Source organism: Bombina bombina, chromosome 5 (genome assembly GCF_027579735.1).
Source record: "Bombina bombina isolate aBomBom1 chromosome 5, aBomBom1.pri, whole genome shotgun sequence".
Taxonomy (NCBI): domain Eukaryota; kingdom Metazoa; phylum Chordata; class Amphibia; order Anura; family Bombinatoridae; genus Bombina; species Bombina bombina.
The window spans coordinates 989,747,355-989,759,935 of NC_069503.1; the positions used below are offsets into that span (position 1 = coordinate 989,747,355).

General features: G+C 39.9%; 1 protein-coding gene across 1 annotated transcript in view; it reads right to left on the reverse strand.

Moving 5' to 3' along the window:
• Window positions 1–12,581, reverse strand: part of INTS8 (integrator complex subunit 8) — a gene marked incomplete in the record, with an annotated part of 407,787 nt that overhangs the window by 9,536 nt on the left and 385,670 nt on the right. The window contains 2 exon segments of the mRNA XM_053715214.1: window positions 7,142–7,185; window positions 7,695–7,759. Of these exon segments, the coding sequence (XP_053571189.1) occupies window positions 7,142–7,185; window positions 7,695–7,759 (109 nt within the window).

The following is a 12,581-nucleotide window of genomic DNA, read 5'->3' on the forward strand; positions in this document are numbered from 1 at the left end:
TCATTTAGACCAGTTCTGGATCTGAAAATTTTGAATCGTTATTTAAGAGTACCAACTTTCAAGATGGTGACTATAAGGACTATTCTGCCTTTTGTTCAGCGAGGACATTATATGTCTACAATAGACTTGCAGGATGCATACCTTCATATTCCGATTCATCCAGAACATTATCAGTTCCTGAGATTCTTTTTTCTAGACAAGCATTACCAATTTATTGCTCTTCCATTTGGCCTAGCAACAGCTCCAAGAATCTTTTCTGTAATCAGAAAGCAGGGTATTGCAGTGTTTTCTTATTTGGACGATATCTTGGTACTAGCTCAGTCTTTACGTTCTGCAGAATCTCACACAAATCAACTAGTGTTGTTTCTTCAAAAACATGGTTGGAGGATCAATTTACCAAAAAGTTTCTTGATTCCTCAGACAAGGGTCACCTTTTTAGGTTTCCAGATAGATTCAGTGTCCATGACTCTGTCTCTAACAGACAAGAGACGTTTGAAATTGGTTGCAGCCTGTCGGCACCTTTAGTCTCAGTCATTCCCTTCAGTGGCTATGTGCATGGAAGTTTTAGGCCTCATGACTGCAGCATCGGACGCAATTCCTTTTGCTCGTTTTCATATGAGACCTCTCCAGCTTTGTATGCTGAATCAATGGTGCAGGGATTATACAAAGATATCACAGTTAATATCCTTAAATCCCAATGTTCGACACTCTCTGACGTGGTGGTTAAATCACCAGCGTTTAGTTCAAGCGGCTTCCTTTGTTTGACCAACCTGGACTGTGATCACTACAGACGCAAGTCTTTCAGGTTGGGGATCTCTGACAGCACAAGGGGTTTGGAAATCTCAAGAGGCAAGATTTCCAATCAATATTTTAGAAGTGCAATTCTCAGAGCTCTTCAGTTTTGGCCTCTGTTGAAGAGAGAACTGTTCATTTGCTTTCAGACAGACAATATGACAACTGTGGCATATGTCAATCATCAGGGTGGGACTCACAGTCCTCAAGCTATGAAAGAAGTATCTCGGATACTTGCTTGGGCGGAATCCAGCTCCTGCCTAATCTCTGTGGTGCATATCCCAGGTGTAGACAATTTACATCCAGGGGAGTGGTCTCTCCATCCAGATGTGTTTTCTCAGATTGTTCAGATGTGGGGTCTTCCAGAGATAGATCTCATGGCCTCTCATCTAAACAAGAAACTTCCCAGATACCTGTCCAGGTCCAGGGATGTTCAGGCAGAAGCAGTGGATACGCTGACACTTCCTTGGTGTTATCATCCTGCTTACATTTTCCCACCTCTAGTTCTTCTTCCAAGAGTGATATCCAAAATCATCATAGAACAATCGTTTGTGTTGCTGGTGGCTCCAGCATGGCCAAACAGGTTTTGGTATGCGGATCTTGTTCGGATGTCCAGTTGCCAACCTTGGCCACTTCCGTTAAGGCCGGACCTACTGTCTCAAGGTCTGTTTTTCCATCAGGATCTCAAATCATTAAATTTGAAGGTATGGAAATTGAACGCTTAGTACTAAGTCATAGAGGTTTCTCTGACTCAGTGATTAATACTATGTTACAAGCTTGTAAATCTATCTCTAGAAAGATTTATTATCGAGTTTGGAATACCTACATTTCATCGTGTTCTTCTCATAAATTCTCTTGGCATTCTTTTAGAATCCCTAGAATTTTACAGTTTCTTCAGGATGGTTTGGATAAGGGTTTGTCTGCAAGTTCCTTGAAGGGACAAATCTCTGCTCTTTCTGTTTTATTTCACAGAAAGATTGCTAAACTTCCTGATATTCACTGTTTTGTACAGGCTTTAGTTCGTATTAAGCCCGTCATTAAATCAATTTATACTCCTTGGAGTCTTAATTTGGTTTTGAAGGCGTTACAGGCTCCTCCATTTGAGCCTATGCATTCTTTGGACATTAAACTACTTTCTTGGAAAGTTTTGTTCCTTTTGGTCATCTCTTCTGCTAGAAGAGTTTCTGAGCTATCTGCTCTTTCTTGTGAATCTCCCTTTCTGATTTTTCATCAGGATAAGGCGGTTTTGAGGACTTCATTTAAATTTTTACCTAAAGTTGTGAATTCTAACAACATTAGTAGAGAAATGGTTGTCCCTTCCTTGTGTCCTAATCCTAAGAATTCTTTGGAAAGATCCTTACATTCTTTGAATGTGGTGAGAGCTTTAAAATATGTTGAAGCTACTAAAGATTTCAGGAAGACTTCTAGTCTATTTGTTATATTTTCTGGTCCTACGAAAGGTCAGAAGGCTTCTGCTATTTCCTTGGCTTCTTGGTTAAAGCTTTTGATCCATCAAGCTTATTTGGAGTCGGGTCAGGCCCCGCCTCAGAGAATTACAGCTCATTCTACTAGATCATTCTCCACTTCATGGGATTTTAAGAATGAAGCTTCAGTTGATCAAATTTGCAGAGCGGCAACTTCTTTACATACATTTACTAAATTCTACCATTTTGATGTATTTGCTTCTTTTTGGTAGAAAAGTTCTTCAGGCAGCTGTTTCAGTTTGATTCTTCTGCTGATGTTTTAAGTTTTTCTTGTCATTTAAAGAATAAACTTATATTTTGGGTTGTGGATTATTTTTTCAGTGGAATATGGCTGTTTATTTTTATCCCTCCCTCTCTAGTGACTCTTGCGTGGAGTTCCACATCTTGGGTATGGATATCCCATACGCCACTAGCTTATGGACTCTTGCCAATTACATGAAAGAAAACATAATTTATGTAAGAATTTACCTGATAAATTAATTTCTTTCATATTGGCAAGAGTCCATGAGGCCCACCCTTTTTTATGGTGGTTATGATTTTTTGTATAAAGCACAATTATTTTCAAATTCCTTTGTTGATGCTTTTTACTCCTTTCTTTATCACCCCACTACTTGGCTATTCGTGAAACTGAATTGTGGGTGTGGTGAGGGGTGTATTTATAGGCATTTTAAGGTTTGGGAAACTTTGCCCCTCCTGGTAGGATTGTATATCCCATAAGTCACTAGCTCATGGACTCTTGCCAATATGAAAAATTAATTTATCAGGTAAATTCTTACATAAATTATGTTTTTTATATCTGCAGGAATATCAGTAGATGTATTTGTACTCATAGAAACATTATCAGCATGTAATAATTTGTCAGAAAAATGCCACATAATTGAGCTGAAGAAATAAGATCAGCTTGTTTACAACAAACAGACTTAGCTTTGGTAGAATTGTGTTTAGGCAGCTTAGTTCCTACAGTAACATCAGAGGCAGGATCCGTTTGAGACATCTTGCAAAATGCAACAAAAAAAAAAAAAAATAACATTTAAACAAAATATCCAATGTCCTCAATATAGCGGTTTAAGGAATGGGAAAAAATGCTTATGATAAAATTGTTATACAAAAAGTAAAATCATAGCTCTCTATAATATAATGAGAGCAGCGAGCATTAGAGGGAGAGTCTTAATATAACAAATTTTGGCAGAAAGAATGACGCACTGAAAAGATGCAACTTGCGTCATAACAGGCGCGACTTTGCGCCAAAAAGGACGCAACTCATGCCACAACAGGAGCAACCTCGTGCCAAACATGACGCAATGAAATGATGCAACTTGCGTCACAGCAGAAAATATTCACGCCAAAAATGACAATAAAATTATGCAATTTGCCCACGAAAAGTTTAAAAACAGACTCCATGTTAACAACTAACCTGAACCCCAAGTAAGAAAAAAATACCTAAATTCTCCCATAAACATAATTTCCATTCTGAAACTGTGTGACTGCGAAGGAAAATATGAACAGACCTGACTCATGGCTAATATATGCAATATACATTAAGAACTTTATAATATAAAGTGCCTTTCATAGTTGAGAGCATCTTAAAAATGATATATTCTTACCAGAAGACACCCATCCACATATAGCAGACAGCCAAACCAGTACTGAAACATATCTGCACAGGTAATGGTAGTGGAGAATAATGTCGATCTGTAAAAGGAGGCAGCAGATGAATCCCCGCAAACGAACTTACAGAGAGCCCTAGAATAGATTTCCCATAGGTGAAAACATGGTATCATCAGGCAATACTCCCTTCACATCTCTCAGACAAACACTCTACTTAGAGAGGAACTGGGCTTCAATATGCTTAGAAGCGCCTTTCACAGAAGAAATTAAGCACATCATGCTTCACCACCACCTAAGGAGGCAAAGTTTGTTAAAACTGAGGTATGAGTGAGGTGGGAAGTGTATTTATAGGCATTTGAGGTTTGGGGAACTTTGCCCCCTCCTGGTAGGAATGTATATCCCATACGTCACTAGCTCATGGACTCTTGCCACCTATATGAAATAAAGGGTTCTATTCAAACCTGTTCTTGTTTCCAAAGAGGGATGTTTTTTGCCCTATTTCTTCTGTGTGCCTTTCTAGACAAACACTATCAGTTCACAGGTTTACCGTTTGGTCTTGCTACTGCTCGTAGGATATTTACAAAGGTTCTGGGAGCCATTCTATTAGTGATTTAAGCTTATGGTGATAGCTGTGGCTCCTTACCTGGACGATATCTTGGTTCAGGCTTCATCTTTACCTTTAGCTATGGTTCACAGGGAGAAATTACTTTGGTTTCTTCCCAATTAAGGTTGGAGGGTTAATGTCGGAAAGAGTTCCCTTACTTCCTCTACAAGAGTGCGTTTCTTGGGAGTTATCATAGACGTTTCAATGTCCAACATGGTAAATTGTCACTACAAATGCAAGTCTGTCTGGATGGGGAGCGGTTTGGGGTCATCTGAGAGTACAGGCTGTTTGGTCTCCACAAGTGGTTCTAGATATCAATGTCTTGGAACAATCTTCAATGCTCTACAGTCGTGGCCTGTGCTTCATTCGGTTCCGTTCATCCGTTTTCAGTCAGTCAATATAATGGCAGGGGCATATATCAGGGTGGAGGGGAATCTCTGCATGATTTTAGCTATTCACATTCCAGGTGTGGACAACTGGGAAGAGGACTTAACCCAGGGGAATGGTTTCTCAACCAAGAGATTTTCAATCAATTGATGTTGATGGGGGCGTTCCAGATCTTGGAGTTGGCAGCTCCTTGGCATAATCTAATTTACCAGTTTCCTCCAATTGTACACCTGCACAGGGTAGTGGCTTGTCTAAAGCAGTAGAACGTTCCGGCTATCTTAATAGCCCTTGCGTGGCTTCCCAGGACATTGTATGCCGACCTAGTGAGGATGTCCAGTGCCCCTCCGTAATGCCTACCACACCGTCCGGATCTGCTGGCTCAAGAGCCCCCTTCTTCTATCAAAATCTTCAGTCTCTCAGCTTAACTGTGTGGAGATTTAACGGTTGATCTTATCTCAGAGGGGTTTCTCTGAGATTGTTATTGATACCTTGAGTCAGGCTTGTAAGCCTGTTACTAGACGGATCTATTATAAAGTGTGAAAGGTATTTCTTTCTTGGTGTCCTGATAGGGTTTTTTCCTGGCATCTACAGATCTTACAGTTCCTTCAAGAGGGCTTAGACAAGGGTCTGTCAGCCAGTTCTCTTAAGGGCCAGATTTCTGCCCTTTCGGTTTTGTTGCATAACTAGACTTCCTGATATTCAGTATTTTGTTCATGCTCTGGTTAGAATCAAACTAATTGTTAAAGGGACACTGAACCCAAATTTTTTCTGTCATGATTCAGATAGAGCAGGCAATTTTAAGCAACTTTCTAATTTACTCCTATAATCAATTTTTCTTCATTCTCTTGATATCTTTATTTGAAAAAGGGCATCTAAGCTTTTTTTTATTCAGAACTCTGGACAGCACTTTTTCATTGGTGGGTGAATTTATCCACCAATCAGCAAGGACAACCCAGGTTGTTCACCAAAAATGGGCCGGCATCTAAACTTCTTGCATTTCAAATAAAGATACCAAGAGAATGAAGAAAATGTGATAATAGGAGTAAATTAGAAAGTTGCTTAAAATTTCATGCTCTATCTAAATCACAAAAGAAAAAAATTGGGTTCAGTGTCCCTTTAAGCCTATTTTTCCTCTATGGAACCTTAATTTGTTTCTGAGGGTGCATTCATTTGACATCAAGTCTTTACCCCGGAAAGGTTCTGTTTTTGTTAGCTATCTCTTCAGCCAGAAGAGTTTTCGAATTATCATCACTTTCTTGTGATCCTCCTTATTTGGTCTTTCACCGGGATAAGGCGGTTTTACGTACTGTGTTTTTTTTGCCAAAGGTGGTCTCGGTTGGTCATTGTTCCTTCATTATGTCCTAATCCAGGTTCCTCGAAGAAAGAGGCTTCTGCATAATCTAGATGTGGTCAGGGCATTGACGTGTTTTTTACATGCTACTAAGGGGTTTAGTCAATCTTCTTGTCCAACCAAAAATCTAAGGACACTGCAGTAGCCAAAAGGCTACTGCAGTGTCCTTAGCTTTTTGGTTGGGGAGCCTGATTAATAAAAGCTTACTAAGGAGGCAGTTCAGCAACAGCCTTACTGAATTACTGCTCATACTACCCACTCAGTTTCTATTTCTTGGGCTGTCAAGAATGAGGCTTCTGTGGATCAAACAAGCAAGGCTGCTACTTGGTCGTCTCTGCATATGTTCACCAAATTCTATAATTTTGATGTTTTTGCCTCAGTGGAGGCAGCATTTGGAATGAAGGTCCTTCAGGCAGTAATACCTGATAAGCAGGGGTCTGGCTTTCTTTTTGTTGCACCCAACATTTAAATGGACTCCATAGCTTAGATATTCAGTCCCAAGAGTAAGGTCTTGTGGACTCTCACTACCATTAAAAAGAAAACAAAATTTATTGTTACCTGATAAATTAATTTGTTTCTTGCTAGTGAGAATCCACGAACCTGCCCATTTTTTTTTCCTGGTGGCGGCAGTCCTAGTTTGCACCTCTTTACCCTACTGTCTTTCTTACTTTTTCCTATCGTTCGATATACATACTACTGGGAGGGAAAGGGGAGTAGGAGGGATACTTAAGCCCTGGTGTAAGTTGTCTTTGCCTACTCCTGGTGGCCAGGTGATGTAATCCCAAGAGTAAGGTTTCGTGGACTCTCACTACCAAGAAATTTTTTTATTTATCAGGAAAGGATACATTTTGTTTTTAACACAGCTTCCACAAGAATGTTTGCGTTAGAGTATATTGTTTGGTGGATTTTACTCACCGCTATTTGTCTTTTATCCATTTCTCCTCTTTTATGGTGCAGATCTGAAAAGCTCATTAAGAAAAAGTGCTGTAATAACCCCCCCCACTAAGCAGTGGGTTAAACTTAATAGAAATCATAATTTTAAAATAATTTTACTTTTTTTTTTTTTAAAACTTCACTTGGGCAGGGTCCATTACTTCCTGTCAGAGCCCCACAAGGTGGCTGGGTTATCTTTGGGAAGTCAGGGTAGCGGTTTTCCTTTGAAGTGTCGCTAGGAAACATCTTATTTAGCTGCAATCAGTTTATTGCCCATGTTTAGTAGAGGACTTTTGCTGCAATAATCATTTGACAGTAGAACCCAAGTTCTGTAATGTCTGCTCAGTTTTTTATCTGCAGGCAGAGGCTACAATGAGAATCCCTTTAATTCCAACTTATATAGTGAATGAATAATTTGGCAGTCTAAGGAGGACAGTGTTTTAAACCTTAAAGAAATACCAGACAATTTATACATACAATTCCTTGCATGTAGTTGTGTATCAACTAATTTTCTAAACGCACTGTAAAAGGATACATGTGAGGTATTCCAGTATAGTCACATCCCAGATATATTCATAATACGAATCCATTGCATCGTGGCTGAAAGGTTTAATTAAAAAACAAACAAAAAAAAAGCTATGGATAAGTTCCTATACATAAATGGACACAAGATTGGTTGAAATAATTTTCAGGTACTGACTTAATTAAGTTAGCAGCTTAGTAATCATTAAATATTCCAACATATTAGAGACAAATATAGTATAATTTCAGCACATCAAGCAGTAATGGTTAAAGGGACTATAGGCTAGAATACAAGTGGCGCGCTATTGCACGCAAGTTAAAAGTGGTTTATTGCAGCTTTGCACAGAAGTAGTGCGTGTATTACAGGTTAAAAGTAAATGCATTCAGTTGAGCGCAATTGAATTTAACGTGCTTCGAGATAGCACAACTTCAGAGCTCTTAACTTATGTTCAACAAAAAATATACATACACACACATATGTGTATATATATATATATATATTTTTTTTTTTCCAATGTTCTTCACATAGGGGAATATGTTATATTTATTTTGAAAAAGATATATATATATATATATATATATATATATATATCTTTTTCAAAATAAATATAACATATTCCCCTATGTGAAGAACATTGGAAAAAAAAAAATATATATATATATATATATATCATACAGAAGAGAGAAGCGCTCTAACAGGAACGAACAACAGCTCATCAGCTAGTTCAGCCCCGAAATACCAGGCAATTCTCCTTTGAACAAGGAACATGACAACCCCAGACAACTCGTGAGTGGGAGCGATAAATAGTACTCCACTTGTAATCTATCCCTAAATACATTTTATTAGCATAGTATTAAGGTTATTCCCCGCCTCCCTCTAGTCACTGGTGCCGCCATATTGAAATCTAGCTTTCACTGTATTACAGTGCTGATATGTTTGCACAAGTGCAACAAACCCCGTTCAGATACTGGTGTGAATTCTAGGTTCCAAAATGGCAGCACCCATAATAAGAGGTTGGTACATGAAATGTTTTAGTGTTTAATGCCTCTTTAAGCTTAGTATGAGTGTTAAAAAACCCCAAAACTAAATGATAAATCAGCTACTTCATGTTTAATGTGATATAACATTTACTGGTGAGTAAATGGCTCAATTCCACTTGTTGTAGGTAGAAATGCATGTAAGTAAAGGGTATATATGGTGTGTATGTAATACACATATGTAGGTGGAGCTCAATATGTTCTTACATTCCACATAATATCTTTAAGCAGTAATAAGGCATTTACAATATATGTATTATAACTGAATTACAAAAAGGTAAAATATATACTTTTTTTGGAGTGGACTTCAAAGGTCCCCCCTAAACTAGTAACATTTTGTAGCATTTACCCTTATATGTATCAACTCCAAAATTCAAATAACAAAATTTATGCTTACCTAATAAATTTCTTTGTTTCCGGACATGGAGTCCACGACTTCATTCCAATTACTAGTGAGATATTCACTCCTGGCCAGCAGGAGGCGGCAAAGAGCACCACAGCAAAGCTGTTAAGTGTCACTTCCCTTACCCATAACCCCCAGTCATTCAGCCGAAGTTAAATAGAACAAGAAGATAACAATAAAGTGTAGAGGTGCCTGAGGTTTAGTAAAAAAAATTACTGTCTAATCTAAAGGGAGGGGTCATGGACTCTCCATGTCTGGAAAGAAATTTATCAGGTAAGCATAAATTTTGTTTTCTTTCCTAAAACATGGAGAGTCCACAACGTCATTTCAATTACTAGTGAGAACCAATACCCAAGCTAGAGGACACAGACTGAGCAGGGAGGGAGAATAAGACAGGCGGACCAAAACAGAAGGCACCACCACTTGAAGAACCTTTCTCCCAAAGGAAGCCTCAGCCGAATCAAAAGTATCAAATTTATAGAATTTGGAAAAAGTATGCAGAGAGGACCAAGTTGCAGCCTTGCAAATCTGTTCCACAGAAGCTTCATTTTTGAAAGCCCAAGAAGAGGAGACAGCGCTAGTGGAATGAGCTGTAAGTCTCTCAGGAGGCTGCTGTACAGCAGTCTCATAAGCAAAATGAATCATACTTCTCAACCAGAGGGAAAGAGAAGTAGAAGTAGCTTTCTGACCCTTACGCTTTCCAGAGAAACAAACAAACAGGGCAGAAGACTGGCGAAAATCCTTAGTAGCCTGTAGGTAGAATTTTAGAGCATGTGCCACATCCAAGTTGTGCAACAGACGTTCCTTATGAGAGGAAGGACTAGGACAGAGAGAAGGAACAACAATTTCCTGATTATGATTTCTATCCGAAACCACCTTAGGGAGAAACCCCAATTTAGTACGAAGGACCGCCTTATCCGCATGAGAAAAATTAATCGCACTGCAAAGCCAAGAGTTCGGAAACTCTCAGAGCAGAAGAAATAGCAATAAGAAACAAAACCTTCCATGGTAACAGCTTAATATCTATGGAATGCATTGGCTCAAACGGAGCCTGCTGCAAAACTCTAAGAACTAGGTTAAGGCTCCAAGGAGGACCAACATGTTTAAACACAGGCCTGATTCTAACCAGGGCCTGACAAAAAGATTGAACATCTGGTACATCCGCCAGACGCTTATGTAAAAGAATAGATAATGCAGAAATCTGACCTTTCAGAGAACTGACGACCCTTTCTCCAGACAATCCTGGAGAAAAGACACATTTTTAGGAATCCTCTACCAATAGAGATATTTACGCCATACCTTATAGTAAATCTTACGAGTAACAGGCTTGCAAGCCTAAATCATAGTATCAATGACTGACTCAGAAAACCCACGCTTAGCCAGAACTAAGCGTTCAATATACATGCAGTCAGCTTCAGAGAAACAAGATTTGGATGGAGGAAAGGACCCTGAGTTAGAAGGTCCTTCCTCAGAGGTAACCTCCAAGGAGGAAGAGATGACATCCTTACCAGGTCTGCAAACCAGATCCTGTGAGGCCATGCAGGAGCTATCAGAAATACAGATGCTCTCTCCTGTTTGATACAACCAATGACTTGTGGAAGGAGAGCAAACTGAGGAAACAGGTATGCTAGAACAAAATCCCAAGGAGCCGCCAGATCATCTATCAGGGCGGCCTGAGGATCTCTTGACCTTGAACCGTACCTTAGAAGCGTGGCGTTCTGATGAGACGCCATCAGATTCAACTCTGGCACCCCCCCACTTGAGGGTTAACCTGGAGAACACCTCTGGATGAAGAGCCCACTCCCCGGGATGAAAGGTCTGTCTGTTCAAGAAATCCACCTCCCAGTTGTCCACTCCTGGAATGTGGATGGCAGATAGAAGACAATTGTGAGCTTCCACCCACTGCAGAATGTGAGTCACCTCCTTCATAGCCAAGGAACTCAGAGTTCCTCCCTGGTGGTTGATGTAAGCCACTGAGGTGATGTTGTCCGACAGGAACTTGATAAACCGGGCTAAGGAAAACTGAGGCCAAGCCATCAGGGCACTGAAGATCGCTCTCAACTTCAAGATGTTTATTGGGAGAGAAGACTCCTCCCGAGTCCATAGGCCCTGAGCCTTAAAAAGAGAGACCCAGACTGCTGCCCAGCCCAGCAGGCTGGCATCCATTGTCACAATCACCCAGGAGGTTCTCCGGAAGCATGTGCCCTGAGAAAGATCAGACCAATTACCTCTATACTTAGAGCTACTGATGGCCGTACAGTAGACTGAAGAGAGAGGCAAGAAGTGAGAAGCTTGCATCTTCTGACCTCCGTCAGAAAAAAAAAATTTATGCTTACCCGATTAATTTATTTCTCTTGTGATGTATCGAGTCCACGGATTCATTCTTACTTGTGGGATATTCTCCTTCCCTACAGGAAGTGGCAGAGAGAGCACCCACAGCAGAGCTGTCTATATAGCTCCTCCTTTAGCTCCACCCCCCAGTCATTCGACCGAAGGCTAGGAAGAAAAAAGAGAAACTATAGGGTGCAGTGGTGACTGAAAGTTTTAAAAATAAAAATATATATATATGCCTGTTGTAATAAACAGGGCGGGCCGTGGACTCGATACATCACAAGAGAAATAAATTTATCAGGCAAGCATAAATTATGTTTTCTCTTGTAAGATGTATCGAGTCCACGGATTCATCCTTACTTGTGGGATATCAATACCAAAGCTTTAGGACACGGATGAAGGGAGGGACAAGACAGGGACCTTAAACGGAAGGCACCACTGCTTGTAGAACCTTTCTCCCAAACATAGCCTCCGAAGAAGCAAAAGTATCGAATTTGTAAAATTTGGAAAAAGTATGAAGCGAAGACCAAGTCGCCGCCTTACAAATCTGTTCAACAGAAGCCTCAGTTTTAAAAGCCCATGTGGAAGCCACAGCTCTAGTAGAATGAGCAGAAATTCTTTCAGGAGGCTGCTGTCCAGCAGTCTCATAGGCCAAACGGATGATGCTTTTCAGCCAAAAGGAAATAGGTAGCCATAGCCTTTTGGCCTCTCCGCTTTCCAGAATAAACAACAAACAATGAAGATGTTTGACGGAAATCTTTGGTTGCTTGTAAGTAGAACTTTAAAGCACGAACCACATAAAGATGGTGCAACAGACGTTCCTTCTTTGATGAAGGATTAGGACACAGTGAAGGAACAACAATCTCTTGATTGATATTCTTATTAGAAACAACCTTAGGAAGAAACCCAGGTTTGGTACGCAAAACCACCTTATCTGCATGAAAAATAAGATAAGGTGAATCACACTGTAAAGCAGATAGCTCAGAAACTCTTCGAGCCGAAGAGATGGCAACTAAAAACAAAACTTTCCAAGATAGAAGCTTAATATCTATGGAATGCATAGGTTCAAACGGAACCCCTTGAAGAACTCTAAGAACTAAGTTTAGGCTCCAAGGCGGAGCAACAGGC